The sequence below is a fragment of the Lepidochelys kempii genome, chromosome 1, assembly GCF_965140265.1.
Source record: "Lepidochelys kempii isolate rLepKem1 chromosome 1, rLepKem1.hap2, whole genome shotgun sequence".
In the NCBI taxonomy this organism is placed as follows: domain Eukaryota; kingdom Metazoa; phylum Chordata; order Testudines; family Cheloniidae; genus Lepidochelys; species Lepidochelys kempii.
The window spans coordinates 199,310,872-199,329,788 of record NC_133256.1 but is presented as its reverse complement, the minus strand read 5'-3'; the positions used below and the strand labels follow the sequence as shown (position 1 = coordinate 199,329,788).

The following is an 18,917-nucleotide window of genomic DNA, read 5'->3' as shown; positions in this document are numbered from 1 at the left end:
CTTGCTTTAGCTCTACCAGAGAGCACAGCACTACCATGACTGGTCATTCGCTTCTAGTAGAAAGAGGGGTTGGAAAACTAAGCCTCAACGAAGAAAAGTCCTCCTTCTTGATGGGGTCCCCCAGGGATCCACCCTGTCACCCCTCCTCTCCAGTCTCCACAGAAGACCACTCAGTGAGGTGGTGAGATGCCACATGTCCAGTGTCAATAGTATGTCAATGACACACAGCTGTGTATCCCATTTTTCCCCAGTGCCACTACAAGGGTGTCCCAATGCCTACACGAGAGCAGTGCCTGGATGAAATACAGCTGGCTCAAACCAAACCTGTTCAAGTCCCAGCTAATGCCTATTAGGATACAGATATTCAGGCCTGTCTGTAAAGGCCTATACTTTAAGAATTTAGGTATATGTTGATCATTTAGCTAGTAATAGAGGTATACAAGAAAGAACCTGTGTAAGGGCCTTCTCTCTCTGTGACAGTCTGAGGCCCTGTTCTTAGGCCAATGCCTTTGGCTAAGCAGCAGAGGCAGCCATAAGCTGGGAAGTGCACGGTCACATCCTCACATTCCAAACTAGTCAATATGGGGCTGTTAGGAAGGTGATCTGATCTATCATCTCCAGAGAAAGGGAAGAGCCTAGAAGATGTAAAAGGAAATTTAGTTTGATAGTTTTCTGTCTGGTAAGAACTCATTTATCAGTAGACACAGCTGGGAAACCCTTATGTCTTTATAGATGTAGTTGTGAAATCCTCACTTCTGTATTGTTTTGTCATTATAGTTCCCACTTTGCTGTTGTTTATTTGCATGGTCTCTGTCTGCTGTATAATTAATTTTGCTGGGTGTAAACTAATTAAGGTGGTGGGATATAATTGGTTAGCTAAACATGTTACAATATGTTAGGATTGGTTAGGTAAATTTCAGTAGAATATTGGTTAAGGTATAGCTAAGAATATTACTATGTAAATTAGGGGCAAGCAGGAAGTAAGTTGCGATTCGAAAATAAGGAAAAAGGAACTTGGATTTAAGCTTGCTGGAAGTTTACCCCAATAAACGTCGAATTGTTTGCACCTTCGGACATTGTTGCTCTCTGTTCATGCAAGAAGGACCAGGGAAGTGGGAGAGCGAAGGAATAAGCTCTCTAACAATGCCTGTCGGAAGGGGGAAATGCTTTGCGGAATTATCTGGGACTTCTCTTCCTAAACGTTCTTCCCTCAGATGGAGCCTCCTTATCCACGGACTCTGAAGTCTGCTAGGGTCCCTTCCCATGCAGATTTAAATGTACCTGGGAAGCGCTAGATACTACGCTAATGGGTGCTATAGAGTACCTTAAGACAGAATATAAATAATAAAATAAAATAAATAAATCAGTGGAACCTGTGGGTGAAAGGGGCAGGCGATGGAGTCCCCAGGGGTAAATCCATCACCTCACGCTAAAACTGGCGCTAAAGACACCAGCAAGGAGTGTGGTTCACTTCACATTATAATGGAGGTGGGGCAGATATTTCTCCCTGAAACAGGTGCTACGAGAAAGCTCAGGCTCTGTCTGGGGAGATGGGAGGAAAGCTGCAGCAGTACTCACCAAACACCTGAACGTTATAGAATATGAACACGGCTCCAGCCTCGCCCACCCCATTGTCAGCCATGCAGCTGTAGGTGCCGGAGTCTTCCTCGCTGGTGGCGTCGATCAATAGGTTGCTGAGCAGGAAGCGGGTCTTGTTGTAGCCAGAAATACTGGAGCCGTTCTTGGCCCAGGTGACCCGGGGAGGCGGGATCCCGCTAGCCACACATTCCAGTATGAGGCTTTGACCTTTGGTGACGATGATGGTCTGAGCCTCCGGGGGATAGATTATCCGCGCCGCCTCTGCTGCGGAGCCTGGTGAAGTGGGAGAAGAAAAAGAATCAGACACTGCAGCTCCTACAAATGGGAACAGTGCCTTGTACAGAGCACTGACCTGGGGCAGCGGCACCCCAAGAATGCTTGCTTCCTCCAGACAACAGGACAGATGGACACACCATACAGGCTGAGAAACTTGGTAGTTCTTATGGGACCAATGTGCAGAGGACCCAGTCAAGCAGTGGAGTTCAGAGCCTTGCTCCCAGGTCTACATGCTCTTCAGAGGGTGTAACAATTCCACAGGGCAGCCGCATGCGCATGGATGTGCAGCACAGAGAACAGACCGTTCGACCTTCTACTGGGAAAACTACAGCCTCCCACCATCTGCTGCAAGGGAAGTTTTCCAGGAGCGAATACTGGCAGTCTGTACATAAAGCTACAATAATAGAACATGGGGGCTGCACAAGTAAACACTCAACAGTCAAGAGGTGCCAAAGATAACGTCGCACACGCAAAGGGGGATGGGTTGGAGGGCAGGAACCCAAAATGTTTAAGGGGAGGCATCTTACGTCGCACACGGAGTCTGTCACTGGAGACGGAGGTTTTCACTTCCTGAGTCACGGGGTTGTAGGCAGCACATTTGTACGTTCCTTCATCCTCCTGGCTGGCATTGACTATCTGAAGGTTCCCAGATGGCATGATCAGGTAGTTGTCTGTAAGGGAAAAGAAGAGAGGAACTTTCTCTGTGAGGAGCTATTCTACCAGCCAGATAACATCTCAGGAGTAGGTTCCAAACATGCCTGGGCAAAGGAAAGGGAGAAGGTGGGCAAAGAGGAGGGAAAGAGAGCTGGATACATCAGCATCTCAGGCAGGGTTCTCCTGGAAATAAGCTGATTCAGTCTCAGAATCGGGATAAGGAGAGAACTGATTTGGGGAGGAGGGAGATGAATGGACCTTCTGGTGAAGTTAAATGGTAACAAGTACAGATGGGCTCAAGTGGCAACATTCAGACCTGGATTTCAAAACTTCCCAAGGGTTCATAGGGGTTCAGAGCCGGGGCTTTGGTTCTAACCCATCTCAGTCACATGGGCGAATAATTCATTTCAACAAAATTAAATTTAGGATTTATTCAACTCATGCCCCCTCCTTTTTCTCTTTGCAAATTGTTGTTGAGCATGGCTCCCTCAGGCACGGCTGCCTGGGGACATCACAGAGACCAGGCAGCAGCTCAGAAAGGAGCAGCTGTGGGGGAGACATACATCAGGCAGTGGGCCGAGAGGGCTTATTCTCTGCAAAACTGGACAGCTAGAGGGAAGAGTAAAGGCAGAGCCAGCGGATATGGAGACGTGACAGAGCTCGGTGGGACAGAAGCACTGGGTAGCAAAGAGAGAAGAGGGACCCACCCCTCCCTGAATGCAGCTCACCTCTGGAGGCCTCCAGCCACTCCTGTTTCACACTGTAGCGCACCTGGGCTTTGGGGTGGCTTTCGGGCAGGTCACATGCAATCACAGCTGTGTTCCCTTCATCCACTTCAATCACATGCTGGCCATCAAATTTGAAGTCTTTGATCTCTGTTAAGAGGACAGTAACAGTAAGTCTTAGCACTGGAGTGGCAAATTCAGGAGTTAATGGAAAGGAGTAAATAAAACCAACCAACCAAACAAAAAACAACAACAACCTGAGGTATATTCAGTACATAAAGTTGTAATTCAGCTAGATTCCAAAGATGGGGAACAAGACTGCATATAGTTAACACTGGGCCCTTCTATCCTATCCTTAGGACTTCAAAGAGCTTTACAAATATTGATTCGGCTTCCTGACACCCCCATGGAGCAGGTCTTCCATGTCCATACAGATTAGGTTGGCTGGGAGGGATAGCTCAGTGGTTTGAGCATTGGCCTGCTAAACCCAGGGTTGTGAGCTCAATCCTTGAGGGAGCCATTTAGGGATCTGGGGCAAAAACTGGGGATTGGTGCTGCTCTGAGCAGAGGGCTGGACTGGATGACCTCCCGAGGTCTCTTCCAACTCTGATATTCTATGAATGCACAAAGCTAGTCACGCTCTGGATCTTGTTTGTGGTGTGAAGAGTATCCTCTTCCTGTTGTCTGACCTTTACCACCTCAGGTTTGGAGTCAGGACCCAGTTCAGTGCATCTTGGCAATGGATGGTACTGAAGAGGTGCCCTCAGCGATGAGGGGAACTGGGCTGGTGTCAGAACGCTGCTCCTTTCTATCACCTACTAGCTCCAAAAAGGGCTCAATCAAGAAACTTTGCAAATAAAATGCTGTGTATGAACATGAGAAATCCCAGCCCAAAAAGGTAACTTACTGAGCAACTGAAAATTGAGATTCGAAAGGTAAGTGCCATTTCAAACATAACTGTAGCCGTGCTGCCTAGAAGCTACCACAAACATTGTGAGCTGAGCCTGTGCAGACAGGGTTCAAAGGCTAGGTAAGACAGAAGAGAGGATTACATCATGACCCTTTGACTTCGCCTGAACACCTCAAATATGGTTAGAAAATGACATCCGTTCTCATAAGTGGGGAGGACGGTCTTGAACTAGAAAATGTGGGGGCTGTGAGGATTAATTCATTAATGTCTGTGAGGTGTTTTGAGATCCTCTGATGGAAGGTGCTGGAAATGGGTAAAAATATTTGCTGCCCAGATCTTCCTCCTCTGGATTCAGTTCTACCTCTAATTATGCATTCACTGCTCCTACTGACTTCACTAGGAACTTGCTGGGGTGCATCTGAGGGAAGAATTGTACAACTGTGAAAGACTCAAGTTGGGTTCTGGGTTCTCCCTCATCTCACATGTCCTCAGTGACATTGCCATCTCTGGACAGCTGCTGTGCACCAAATCGGGGGTGGGAGTGGGCAGAGCTTTCTTAGCTGACACCAGGGAAAGGCAAAGAGCAGGATCAAGTGTGAAGGTTACTATGGACAATGCTTTGTGGATCTAAACTAACTATTCAGCCCCTGGATAGTATGGTGATGAATGCTATGCATCCTCTCATGCGATACATCCCAAACAGATGGATTAGACCAGTGACTCTCAGCCTTTCCAGACTACTGTGTCCCTTTCAGGAGTCTGATTTGTCTTGCGTACCCCCAAGTTTCACCTCACTTAAAAACTACTTGCTTACAAAATCAGACATAAAAATACAAAAGCATCACAGCACACTGTTACTGAGAAATTGCTTATGTTCTCATTTTTACCATATAGTTATAAATCAATTGGAATATAAATATTGTACTCACATTTCAGTGTATAGTATATAGAACAGTGTAAACAAGTCATTGTCTGTATTAAATTTTAGTTTATACTGACTTTGCTAGAACTTTTTATGTAGCCTGTTGTAAAACTAGGCAAATATCTGGATGAGTGGATGTACCCCCTTGGAAGATCTCTACGTACCCCTGATTGAGAACCACTGGTTTAGACAGATGAGAGCATAGTAGTAGATAGATAGATTCGAGAGATTTAGAAGGCAAACTTTGGGCGTAGAGGGGGAAAAAAAGATCTTATTTCAACTCGCAGACTTGAAAGATTTGATCTGGAAGCAAATGGAGAAGAATTAATTTGGAACAGGAAGGAAAAAGTCATTTTCAGAGTCCACTTTTGTGACCACAACCACCACTTCAAACTCTTCCATTGCCTGAATACTAAGTATCTCCGCGCAGGGAATTCTTGCTCGAGTCAAATGCTTGACAGCCACAGGCTGGCTTACCACTAGATTATTATTGTGTCCTAAGGTTCCCCCATCCCCAGTTTATTTGGGGAGATGTTGGAGGGGATGGGGGGGTCACAGAAAAAACAGAATGAAATTGGTCTCTACATGCAACTATTCACATAAAAATTAAAATCAGTTTTAAAGATACCGGAGAGGAAGAAAAGCTCTCAAGACTGGCTAAGAACTGGACTTTGGCCAAGTTCCTTTGTCTGCTGAACCAGTTACCCACACCATGCCCTGAACATACACCACATTCCTGAGGGCTAAAAAAACCCAACAGAGGATGCCTTTAAGAGAGAATGAGAGTACCAGACCAAGAGGAATAGATCAGGTTTCAAAAGGGAAGGCATTTGACGTGACACCTGCCTGCTGGTACATTTGAGAAATCCATTAGGAGAGAATGTTTTGACAGAGCTATTCACGCCCCCCCGCCCCCCGCCAGTACAGTCCTCCACCTTCCTTCTCCCCTGCTGTCTATGTTCTTCCAGCTGCACTTCTCAACCAGCTCCACATGAGGCAAAGAGTTAGAGGCCATAATGGAAACATTGCAATGACTGTCTGCTAGTCTTTATGAGCTGACTGACCCCTTCTCATCAGAACCTGCTCCTCCACCACCCTGCACAGCTGACCCTTCCTGAAAAAGCTCAGTGACCTCAGAGACACACCAGCTAGGCCATTGCCTCACCATGGAAATGTCTCTGTAACAAGACTTTAGGACTCAGATGAACTCAGTATGAACCATCTACACGTTGCTCCTATTGGGGGTGGGGATGGAAAGCAGGAAAGTCTCTCTCTCTCTCTTTTTTAATACTACTCAGAAGACTCAGAGCAGATAGCAAGGTGAAATGGCCTGAGTCAGGTAACGCTTCAGGTCTATGCCAGCCACTCAGAAGCTGAGAGCAGCAATGCAGCTGAGTCTAAGACAATTCCAGTCCCAGACTGGTAGTGGCAGGATTGCCAAACCCACAACGTCAAAGATTAGAAGATAAACAAAAATAAACCGAGGAGACCTATTTCCAAACCCATTCCTAGTGCAGATGCTCCTGTAAGCCTATATGTGCACTACAGCATAGTAGCATTGAGAGCCAGTGCATCTCAACTCACTTATAGGGCAGGGAGATGCATCTACTATAGATAGCCCTTAAACCAAGTTTGGGAACCAACCTGTTTGAAAGTGCTTTAAACAAAGTGCTAGCTACCCTGGTTCCTGGTAACAGTTTGACCAGACAGTGTGGATGAAATCAACCCATGCTTTGACCAACTGCAAGTAAACTGGAACATGGCTCTTCTAGCAAATGTTTGCAAGTGTTTCCTGAGTCCTGCAAGCCCAGCTCACAGGAATGTTAAAGAGATGAACATTTATTTCAGGAATTTGGTTGCAGTACCTGCTGTGGGGTGATGCTACGTCTTTGCATTGGGACACTACGTCAAGTAGGTAGTGGCACTGTGTTTTGAGGACCCTGCATCTTCAGCACCTTGCAGCAATATGCTATGACATTGCAACAATACTTAAAGTTGCATCTTGCATAGCATGACCTCGCATTGACACTTCTTCAGAGTGGCATGACACTGCATTGAAACGAGACCACATTGCCTCTTCAAAGCATAATGTAACAGCAACACAGTATGACCTACACCACCACGACTTTGCGCAGCAGTGTGCCATGATCACAAACACAATTATTTTCTTCCTTGGAACCAATACAAATCCAAGGCCCGCACAGCCTCAGGCAGCTCAGAGAGCAGGGATCAGAAGAGCTCGTGGATCGCAGACTACACATGACCTTCCCTTGGCAGACCGGGAGAGTGGAAAAATGTGTTTTCATTCTCTGGGATTTATACCAGCTCTCCAACAGCAAAGACAACTCTGGCTCCAAGGTTCTCCCACCCACAGTCCTGGAAAAGTGACATGAAATTTCTCAAAACAGACTTTCTGATTAAAGCAAGATTCTTCTTAATTTTAAATAAAAACCAGCTCCCTTGGCAATGTACTGAAAAACCTTCCCAAACGCATTCGTTGTCAGGCGTGTTGTTTAGAGACGGTTCTAGTGCCCAGATTCAAGAAGCAGGGAGGGAGAAGGTTGAAAAGAGAAGGAGAGGTTTAGCAATGTCATAACAATGATTTGCAGCGAACGTGCTCAAGACTTCAAGAATTTCTTGGCATCATTCAATTAAAAATAATAAAAAACAGGAATAAGAGTGAACTTCAGAAACATGATTAATCCTTTAGGACAAGCGGAGAAGGGGAGCCATGTTTCCACTGAGTATTAAAGCCAGATGAAGGTTAACTCTTAACATGCAGCACATTCTGTTCCCCTGATAATGAATGTTACCCTGGGGGAGGGGAAGGGTGCTGTGTGTTTTCTCCTCTGACACTTGATCAAGGGATTAAGCTGGAAGAGACACAAACAGAAGGGGGCGGAGAAAAGGAGAGAAGCAGAAGTCTGCCTGCCCATATCACACATACTTCTCTGATCATCAAAATATAAACGAGCATCAGGAAAATTAATGTGCACCCTGGTGGTCTGAATTAATCACGGCCAAATTACGATCTCATTGCCAAGGCCCAGGCTCCAGCAGTGCTGGCAGGGGTTTATATGAACACAGAGAGACCCAGAAGAGCAAAGAGGCCTAAGAGCCAGTGAGCTTGGAGAAAGAAAGAGACCAACACCTCAGATGCAGAGCAGCTCACCAGTGAACATAGTTCTTTAGGACACGGAAAATAACGAGATTTCTGCAATTAGAGAGAGTGTTTCAGACACTGAGCTGAGTGTCTAGAGGGGAAGGATGGTCCTGAGGTTAACACATAGATCTCAGAGTTGGGACTCCTGGGGTTTATGGTTGCTTGTGCCACCCACTCGGTGTGCAGCCTTCAATGAGTCGCTTTGCTTTAGTGTGCTTCATTTGCCCTCACCTATAAAGCGGGGATAATATCTTGCTGCCGCACAGGAGGGTGCAGAGCCAGAGGCTGGTGAGACGGGCAAGTAGGACACTGCACCCCATATTCTTCAGTGATATTATGATATGATTATGGCATAATGATGATGCATTTTGTACAAGACAGGTCATGTAGGTGTCATTGGCAAAGTTATGAGTTGCTGAATAGGATTATCCTGTTTGTATGCATGTATCATTTTTGTATCTAAAGTTAGGAATATTGACTATGTATCTATATTTCAATCGTGCTTACTCTGGGTGACACCCACAGCTAGCCTTTCTAGTACAACAATGAAGAAGGGCGGGGATGCACGACTCTATGAGCTTACACTGTACAAATCCCTGTGCAGTGCCAGACAGTATAATTCTGGCTTTATACTCCAGAGGGGGTGCATGCCTGGGGAGCTGAGAGTTACCTTGGCTGTAGCCCTTCTATTATTGATTCATGCAGTGGCTGGTTAGAGCGCCTGCATGTAACTGCAGCTGGGTGTGTCCCTACCTGGGTGAATGCTGTGGAAGTGTAGGACCAGGAGTGGGTCTGCAGCTTGTCACAGCAGCACAGTGAGAGACGGAGCCCAAGCTGGTGGGTCAGAGGGCTCAGTGGTACCCCAGTTCCAGGTGGCACCCCGGGGGGAACCCGTCATAGGATGGTCTTGAGGTTAACACATAGATCTCAGAGTTGGGGCTCCTGGGGTTTATGGTTGCTTGTGCTACCCATTCGGTGTGCGGCCTTCAATGAGTTGCTTTGCTTTTCTGTGCTTCATTTTCCCCCAGCTGTAAAGTGGGGATAATATCTCCCTGTCGCACAGGCAGGTGCAGAGCCAAAGGCTGGTGAGATGGGCAAGCATCAGTGGGGCCCTCCACCCCCAGACCTCCAGGAGTACGACCCTTTGATATCACAACAGCTACTCTGCCAATCCAGGGAAGAGGGGTATCCACCCCCCCTTCCTCCCTGCATCTCTCAGCCCACCAGCCTAGTCTCTGGGGGAGCTGAGGGTGAGGAAATGGGTGGGAGTGGAGAGAGCCAAGAGCAGTGATAGGGGAGGCGGTGGGGAGCCATGACAAGCAGACAAAGGAGAGAGGCACCAAGAGAGGAAGAGAAGGGAAAGATAAGGAACTTAAAGCACGGGACACAGAATATATTATTTTGACTATCAGTTATTCAAAAGTTTAATGCCAGATTGTTCCCGTAAATGACCATACCCCACAAATAATGTTTAGTTGTATCTGTAAGTGGCTTCCACCTAGGCCTTTGGAGTTCAAACCTGCCTCCCCTGGGGCACGTGTTTGCCCATGCGCACTCACAACCTACATACAAACAGGTCTGGCAAACAGAGGGGAAGTGTGGTCATATCTGGGCTGAGGTGCTGCTGCAAAGATAGTGCCAGCACTACCTGGCCCGGCCCGGTGGGGGTGTCACGTGAGCTGGAGGGACCCCAAGGACTCCTTTCTGCAGGCAGGCGAGATGGGGAATTTTGAGACCAGCAGAAGCTGCAGGTGACAGCTTCTCCTGCACACTCACTGACCGTCTGTATTTGGCTCTACTCCCCACATCCAGCCAGCTCCTACCTGCCTTCCCTATCCCCAAATCCCATGCTAGATCCTACCACTGCTCTATTTCCCTACTCACTGTGGTTGTCCATTGGGACCTTAACCTTAAATTCACTGGGGAGCTGTGATAGCCCAATTCATCACTGTCTGTGAAGAACTTTGAGACCATCAGATGGAGGGCACTGGGGATGGCTGAGCTCCAACTGTGCTGAAGCCACCGTTTTAACAAAAATAGGGTTAGCTCTTGTTCTCTTTAGGGTGGGCTGTGGACAGAGAGAGAAAGGCAGCCTCTGTCTGTGCCTGTGTGTTTAGGCCCCTGCTGGCACGGCGATGGACAGGGCAAAGAATCATCCTAGGACTAGTAGGAGAGCCCTCGTTTGGAGGAACTAAGGCCCTTGGGTACTACAGCAAGGGGGCCAGGTAAGTACATGGACTAGACAGATCAGTTCGGATCAGACCCAAGTGGGAGACCATGTGGAACTAAAAAGTACAGGCCCCAAGGGCTTGAGCCTTCCCTACTGCCTTCACGCCAGGGGTGGAGAAGAATCACTGTGGGAAGTAGGACCTCTGAGAACAGGAAATGGCAAGGCTCCTCCAGCACAAAGCAAGGGGGTAGTTATTCCTCACTAATTCTCATTTTGGCTGCTAGAGCCCCATGGGGTTAGAGCTCTCCGCCTGCACTAAGCCGCATCCCAGTTGTCGGTCTCCTTCCCGTGAGGAGTAACAGATGCAGCCCTCTCCGAGTGCCACGGTGAGATGCACACAATCCCATTCTCCCCACCTCCTTCATGCATGCCGGTCCTCTCACAGTCACCCCCAAGCCTCCCAGGAGCAGTGTTCAGATCCCCTTCAAACAGCTCTTCACACACGCACCCCTCATCGTATGCTAACGTCCCATCATGTCCCCACCTTCCCCCCCCCCCCACATTCCAAGCCACATCATGACCAACATGCCTCCCTTCTGGTGACTGACTCAGGAAGCGCCGCCTGTGTTTTCATTCCCCCCCGCCCCACACCACCCCTGGCCTTGTAGCCAGAGGCCTTTAGCGGAGGTGAGCCAAGCGAGCAAATGCTTTTTCAGGATGGAGATGAAATTCCCCCTCCATTGTGTCAGGGGAGTCATCAGCTGAGAGGCCCAGGCAGAAGGAAAATGAATGGGTTTCTCTTTAGAAGACAGCTGCAAATTCCTAAGGGACCCCAAACATGCCCCAGAGCAGGGGTCACTGCCCACTGGCACTTTGCAACAACACCAGGCTTGCTCCCATGGGTTTAGCCAAAGCTGATGGCTGCTCTGCTACTTTCATTTCTAGAAGCTGAAAGGGCATGAAGGAATGACCCTCTCAGGTCCGAAAGTGTTTCCAGTATGTATGCACCCCTTTATCTCATCTTCCATTGCAACCAGGTGATTGACAAGGAGAAAACCCAGTTTAGTATATTCCTCTCCTCCCACAAGTGCTTGTTCGGGGGGGTGGGTGGTATACGGGGGGAAGGAAGATTCTGATTGGGCATTCAGTGGGAACGTAATTGCCACTCTCCTCCATTTGGTATTCAGTGGGATCAAATTCAGCCCCGGCATGAATAGGTGCAACTGCAGTTGAAGTCCCCACAAGCTGCTCTAGCTTACAGCAGTACTGTCTTTGACCTTTGTGTGAGTGGCTTTTCCTGCTACATCCCCCTCATCAGTCTTTTTGTGTAAGTTACGCTCATTTTGTGTACCTGCTTAATAGTGCATGTTCCATTGCTTGGCCACTTCCGTCCACTCACTCTCATACAGCAAAGCAGGTTTCAGTTAAAGCATGCAAGCAATCCCATTGGCTTCTACAGGGTTACTTGCACGCTTAAAGTTCAACATGTGCTTAAAGGCTTTTGCTGGATAGGGGTCCTGATGACTAAACCTCAGCAACGTGCAACTTTTACCACTGTTGTCGTCCCTCCCAAAGCATTCCATGGAAGTCACACCCACGTAGTGAACAGTGCACTTCATTCTTAGCAGACTACTAGAAGAAGGGGCTTGGAAGGGGAGCTGGGAGTGATGGCAAAGAGAAGCAACAGATTATATCCATATGCCCAGCGCTGTACTATATATTTTAAAGTCAGGCAGCCTTTACAGAGTCTCATTCCATCCTTCAGCCCCTGTGACCATGCACTGCCCCATTTAGACTTCCCTGGATTCCAATCACTCTCCGCATAAGGGCTAGGACCCAGAACAGTCCAAGGGACTGGGAATTGGATATGGAACCTCTCTAGATGTCCTGCTCCAATGCATCTTAGGCTGGTAGTGATCAAGGTCATTACCATCTATTCTATACACTGGGCTGGTGTTTGGGAGGGGGGGGGGGCGGGAAGAGACAGCGGGCCCCTCCAGCTCCAATAAGTTACCCTTCTAGCACCCTAACCACATACACCAAGAAATCATCTGCACCGTGTCTGAAGACTTGAGCTGAACACTGGCGAAGTGATCCTTGTTCTGTTGCTTTAAGAACTCCACCTCCATCCCCTCCACAAATCTCTCCCTTCCTGGGGGCTATAAAACTATAGCCAGTTTTACCTCTACTGCTGGAATTAACTGTTAGTCTCAATCAGTCCTCTGAGTTAGCCTGATCACAGATCGGCTCAGGAGTGCCAATCAGTCACATACCCCGAGAAGTGCTGCTCCTTGCTTGTCCCGCTCATGTCCCACCCTCAGTTCCATCTTCTCCCCCTTCCCTTTGGGGCTCTTCCCAAGGTGGGATCTGTTCCAGGGCTCCCCAGCTTCTCTCTGCCCCACAGTGGGATTCACTCTGTCCACTCTCATGGCACCCTCTGCCCAAAGACAAGGATCATGGTGGGAGCTGCCCACTTAGCCATGTGCCAAGATGGTAAGAACATAAGAACGGCCATACTGGGCCAGACCAAAGGTCCATGTAGCCCAGTATCTTGTCTTCCCACAGTGGCCAATGCCAGGTGCCCCAGAGAATGATTCAGCAGGGCCCAGCAGCTACCCTGCAAGGTGCTGAAACTTGACGGTCTAGGAAGAAGACATGAGTTCTCAGGGGACAAGCCATGTAGCACAGAGGGCTTCACAATGGGTTACTGTCCCTCACTTATTTAACCCACCTTCTCCTTCAGGTCACAAGACCCATTCAATGGCATTAATAACCATCCCCCTAGTGGTGGGAACAAAGCCCATCAAGCCCTCACCCTCCTTCTGCAACCCATCTGATCCTCCTAGCTCCTCTCAGTGGCAAGACACTTGTGGTGATGGGGAGGTCTCATCTTCCCCCTTCCTTGATTCCAGCTCAGTGGCCCAGGCCAAGGACCATTTATCTACCTGATCTCTACACCTTGTGTCAGGCCTTGTAAATGTTGTTATTAATATTTAGTCACACTGGCAGGCCCATGCTAACTGGAAGCCCCAGCATAACAATTCAGCCCAAGTTCTCTCTGGCTTGGTGAGGGTGAGGGCACGGATGGAGTATACATGGGCCTGAATCAACACCAGGCCAACTTCTGGGGCCCCACTACTGCACTGGATGTGGTTATAGCTGGAGTCTGTCTCAGGAAGGATGGTGGGGACTTCCTGCACACTAGCAGCTCGATCACAGCCTGTCTCCCCTCAGTCACCAGAGCCGGAGGGGGAGGGCAGCACCCAGGTAAACTGAACAACGATGGCTTTGTCCAAGCAACGACATTTAAGAGAGGCCTGAAAGCAAACAACCATACTAAGGAGCGTGCGTGCACTGGTCTCCTTATCCCTCCTAAATGCAAACCATGCCCTTGGTAATCCCATCCACCTCTCTGCTCCCCTCCTGGGCCAGCCCACCGGCAAAACACAGCCCCCATTCTGCTCTGGAATGCGCTCTCCGAAACTTAATCTAAGTGCAAAGCCCAGGCCAAATCCCCCGATGGCTTCAACCCAATGACAGCCCCCTCCCATCCAGCCTCTGAGAGCAAGAGCTGCTGTTCCACTCCACTCTCCCTCTCCTTCTCCTCCTACCCAGCCCGACCTAAACATTTCACTTCTGATTAATGTCTTGATGACAAGCCAATAGTTCTTGGCTTTAACACAAAGCCGGCCCTCGTTTTGCACAAACATCTTCTCTCCTTCAATTTCTTAGACATATCCCCTTCCCCAGCTCCCTCCCTGCCTCCTCCGAGGACCAACTGAGGGAGTTTACGAAGGAGCTCTGTCCATTGGCGATTACGGCTAATGGCATTCTCCTCATAGACATGCCCTGTCACAAGTGCTACCTCTGAACACTCCTCTCCCCAGCATCAGCATCTCAAGAAGACCATGTCCCCACCTCAGTTAGGGTTCCCAACTTTCTAATTGCACAAAACTGAACATCCTAGCCTCGCCCTTTCACTGAGACCCCGCCCGCTGCTCACTACATTCCCCCTCCCTCGGTGGCTCGCTCTCCCCCATGCTCACTCACTTTCACTGGGCTGAGGCAGGGGGTTGGGGTGCAGGGGCAGTGCAGGCTCTGGTTGGGGGTGTGGGTTCTGGGCTGGGGATGAGGAGTTTGGGGTGCAGTAGGGGACTCCAGGCTGGGGCCGAGGGATTTGGAGTTATGGAGAGAGCTTCATGATGCCAACGTGAGTGCCTCCACTGCCAAGGACGTACCCAAACTGAGTGTGCTGCCCGCGTTGAGATGCACCCATAACTCAGCACACTCTCTGACCTGAGCGTAGATCCCAGTTTGAAACAAGAAGCCCTGTCGGAGATGTGGCCCCATCACATTTACCAGGGTTCACTTTGGGTGTTTCCAACACTGACCAATTTTTAAGTCAAGTTTCCAAGTTTTTCTAAGAGATCCGCTGTGGGAATTATATGGAGGAAGTTCTCTGGCCTGTATTATGCAGGAAGTCGGACTAAATGATCACTAAATGATCACGGTCCCTTCTGGCCTTGGAGTCTATGAATCTTTTTCCTACAAGACACACTCAAATATGAGGGTAGCCCCCGGAGAGGAGATATACCCTGAAGTACTAGTGCAGTCCCACAGCGTGACACATGGACCAAAATTAATGAGGCTCCGGGATCTCAGGTCTCCCCAACCCAAGCATCCCTGATACAAGACCGACCCTCCATACAAATAACACTGCAACGCGAGTAAGAAACGCCCCCTGGAAAGGAAAGCACACTCCAACATATTAGACACTCTGATGTCAACAAGAGCACCTCGAAGCACCCCCCCCTTAGAGAGACAAGCCTTGCTACAAGACGCATCCGAGTATGATCATGCCCCCGAATAAATGAACGTACTTCCCCCACAACATGAGAGGAGCTCAAAGAAGAGCCCGGCTCCCTACCCCTGTTGGCTATACGCAAGCACCGCCTCTCTCTAAACAATACAATAGCACCCCTCTGAGCCCTTCCTCTCTCCGGCATGGAATAGCAGACTTTCCTTTTAATCTGAAGGAGGCAATCCCAAGAACCAGGCAGATGGAGAAATATAAAATCACTCGATCTATCTCAAGTGCAGACACAGGTGCAGGGAAATTTTACATTATTCATTGGTTTATGCAGTTACTCTTAGAAGGTATCATGATACGAGCTTGCAGTCTATCACGTACAGGGATCACTTTGCCTATTGCTAAGGTAGAACATGACAGGCCTCTGTGTCAAATATGCTACAAAACAGCTTAGGCCAAGGGACTACTCTGGAAGCCTGGGATCAGACTGGGGATCCCAGCATGAGCAGACTGGGGATCCCATGAGCATGGGATCAGCCTGCCCCACTGTGTCTCAGAGGCTGTCAAGCCCCCAAATGGAGGCCCAACCAATGAGAGGGATCAAATGCAGAGTAGTGGGGTGGGAGAAGACAAAAGCTACTCACTGGCTAAAGTCACTGTGGCTGGGACGCTGGCAACAACTCCCTCCGGCATGCGGGCGATGCACTGGTACCGGCCCACGGTGTGATTGTTGAGAGCCATAATGATGAGCTTCCCCAGCTCAATGCGGATCCCCAGCGCCTCATCCGACCCCACCAGCTCCTTCCCATTCAGCCTCCAGGTAACGTTGACTTTCAGGGGCTGTACCACACACCCCAGGCTCACCAAGCCACCATACTTTTGGACGGCGGAAGCAGGTTGGACAGTGACCTGAAGAGATTCACCTGCATGGTGGAGGCAAGGACAAGATCTCCACATGAGCATCAGCATACAGAAGAGCAGAGGGAGATCTCCTCCACTGTCACACTACATACCCCATGCCACTCTCCTCACACAGAGCAATTCTTGGAACTGTACAATGACTCAGTCTCAAGTAGAGAGAGGTCCAAGCTGGAAAGTCCAGCTCTGGATTTTGGACACCCCAAAGCTTAAGTGTGTGTTTGGATCCAGGGATTTGGTTTGGTCCATCATAAAGCTGGGGCTATAATTCTGCTCTCAAAGCCTCCGGGTTATTCAGAGTTCTGGTTCAGACCCTCATCTCTAGTCACTACTGGGAGGCTGCTGCAGCAGCCTAAAAATGAGACGGAAAAGCTCTTCTGCTTAGGGATAACAGACCACTTGAAAAGCCTGAGCTCCTAGAAAGCTGCTTAGCTTCTAGGAGAAGGGCACAGAGGAACTGGGTGTTCAAAGCATGCAGGAGGCAGGCTAGGCTTGTCCAGGCATTGGAGCAAAGGTAGATTAAAGACTACACTGGGGCCAGAGCCACCAAAATTTTGCCTGCTCATGAAACATGCTGTCCCTTGCGGACAGCCACTCACCCTGGCTCAGCTACAGACATGCAACTCCTGATCCCTCTCCTCTCATTTTGATGTGGCTTGAGCTGTGGGCAGTACACTGAACCTCACGGTTTATCTCCTTTTTGCTGGATCCTATGCTGGCAGTAAGTGGTCAGGCAGCAGGAATCCGCTGCGCACTGTGCATTCGGCAAGTGCGGAACTGGAGCCCGCTGATCTCAAGGGTCCTTTCTTAACCCTCCCCTGCATTGGGGCAGGCTTCCAGAAGGAAAGGCAGCCTGGAGCTCTCAGTTGTCACACAACTTCTTGAGTACTAGAGACCCTCCCCAGCCCCGTGACATGCTTCTCCACTGCCACTGACCATCAGGGAATGGCAAGAAGGAGCAGGTTGTGTGGGAGTGGCTATCTGGACTGTGGATACTATAATCACCCGAAAAAGGGGGATGGATTGTTGGACCAGGTGAGCGGAAGGGGGATCCCCTTCAGGGGTGGGCGTTGTTCATCGCATTAATGAAGCAGTGGGGTCAATAACACCCTCTGCAGCCTGTGGGTGGGGTGGGGAGAGTGTCCCTTTAGGATAGGGTGGGGCTGATCTCTTTGAGATGGAAGCAGGGTCCATTCCTTCGAGACCTTAAGGGCCTGCAGTTATTTCAAGGCAGAGTAGAAAAATGGGTAAGGAGTAAACTCACCCAAATTAGCAAAGCAACCAGCAGCTGCTAGGATGAGGCAGGCGACGGCAGCCGTTGGTCTCTTCCGTCCCAGGGTCATTGTCATCCTGTGCAGCGCAGCCTGGGGCAGAAGGACCCAGGCGGGGTTCCCATAAGCCGCCTCAGGGCCTGTGACTTCCTGCGGATGACAGGAGGGAGATGATCAAACATGATTCTCAGATGCTCTTTCCTCAACCAGCCTTCCCCGGTTTCAACAGAAGAGCCCACAAAGCCCAGGGATGGCTGAGACTGAAGGCCCGAGCAGGTGGACAGAGGTAGGGATAGGTGTGGTGCCTCCTTTTCCAACTCCCCACCCTGGGAAGTGGAGGATATTGTAGGCACCTCTGGTTTCACTGCCTCCCTACAGGGACTCTTTACAGGAAGAAGGGTGCAAGCCAATGCCCTGTGCTGCTCCAGAACAAACTACCCTCCTTACAGGAGCAGTAGTGGCATAAGGGGCCTATGAATAATCATACTTCTCTAGCACTTTCCACCAGAGGAGTCACTCAAAGCGCTATACAACCGTTAATGAAGCTTCACAAAAGTCCTGGGTATTATCACCCTTGTTTCCTAGAGAGAGAAACTCTGGCACAGGAAGATTAAGGGTATAGTTTTCAGGGGTATACTGATCAGCAGCTCCCATTGACTTCAATTGCAAAAGTGCATGTTCAGCACTTCTGTAAGCCTGGCCCTAAGTGACCTGTCCAAAGTCACCCAGCCGGTCAGCCATTGCATCGAGTCTCAGGTATACACAGAATCTCCCAAGGGAGGACATCCTCAGCTCTCTGTATACGGCTACACACTGCACACTCCCCAGGTCAAATTACACCCACCCAACACTGTGCTAGGCTATCAGTGTACAAGATACCTCTTTCAGGAGCAAAGCAAACATTTCCAGTTAAGTGCTGCTTAAGAAGTTTGTTTGCCAGATGCTATTGCCTCCCTCCTTGGCTGTGGTTATAAGACAGCATTCTGGTTTAAATGCTGGGAAAAATCAGCGAAGGGGCCCACACACTCTCCTAGGAAATGGCATTTATCACAGGCTACGTGGAGAAATCGTTATGTCATTCCTGGATCTATGTCTCCAGCTCCAATTCACAGAGATTTCCCCACTTGATGCACGTTTTAGGTTTGAAGGAATCCAACGCTGAAAGGAGAAAAGTTGGACCCAACAGCTCGGAGTGCCGGCTAGGTTTGCATCCCAGCAAACGTCATGCAATTTGGATCCAGAACATCGCAGCACTGCTTGCAAGAGTCACAAACTTCAAACACCCTTGTGATGAACCTAATCTGAATTTGGAATGAGCCCCTAATAAGCAGTGTAGGGTGGCTTCAGGTTTTGTTGCCAACAGCATTCCACCCAGCTCTGCTCAGGGAAACCTTGCATGTCAAATCAGGATCACCTGCAACCAAAGGCAAAGGATTTAATGAAAGGAGACATTCCTCCTGTATTATGTGGGGATACGTGCAAGGGGTTTGAGTACTAAT

At 49.2% G+C, this 18,917-nt stretch overlaps 1 protein-coding gene across 7 annotated transcripts in view; it reads right to left on the bottom strand.

The window, feature by feature from the left end:
• Positions 1-18,917, bottom strand: part of BOC (BOC cell adhesion associated, oncogene regulated) — an 81,563-nt gene that overhangs the window by 18,570 nt on the left and 44,076 nt on the right. For 6 of the 7 annotated variants that reach the window (XM_073308443.1, XM_073308464.1, XM_073308429.1 and 3 more), the window contains exons 2-6: positions 17,412-17,568; positions 15,874-16,152; positions 3,258-3,404; positions 2,403-2,546; positions 1,579-1,872 (exon numbers count right to left, since the gene is read on the bottom strand). In XM_073308443.1, coding sequence (XP_073164544.1) covers positions 1,579-1,872; positions 2,403-2,546; positions 3,258-3,404; positions 15,874-16,152; positions 17,412-17,496 — 949 coding nt within the window. In that variant the 5' untranslated portion in view covers positions 17,497-17,568. The other variant, XM_073308469.1, reaches the window with a different exon arrangement.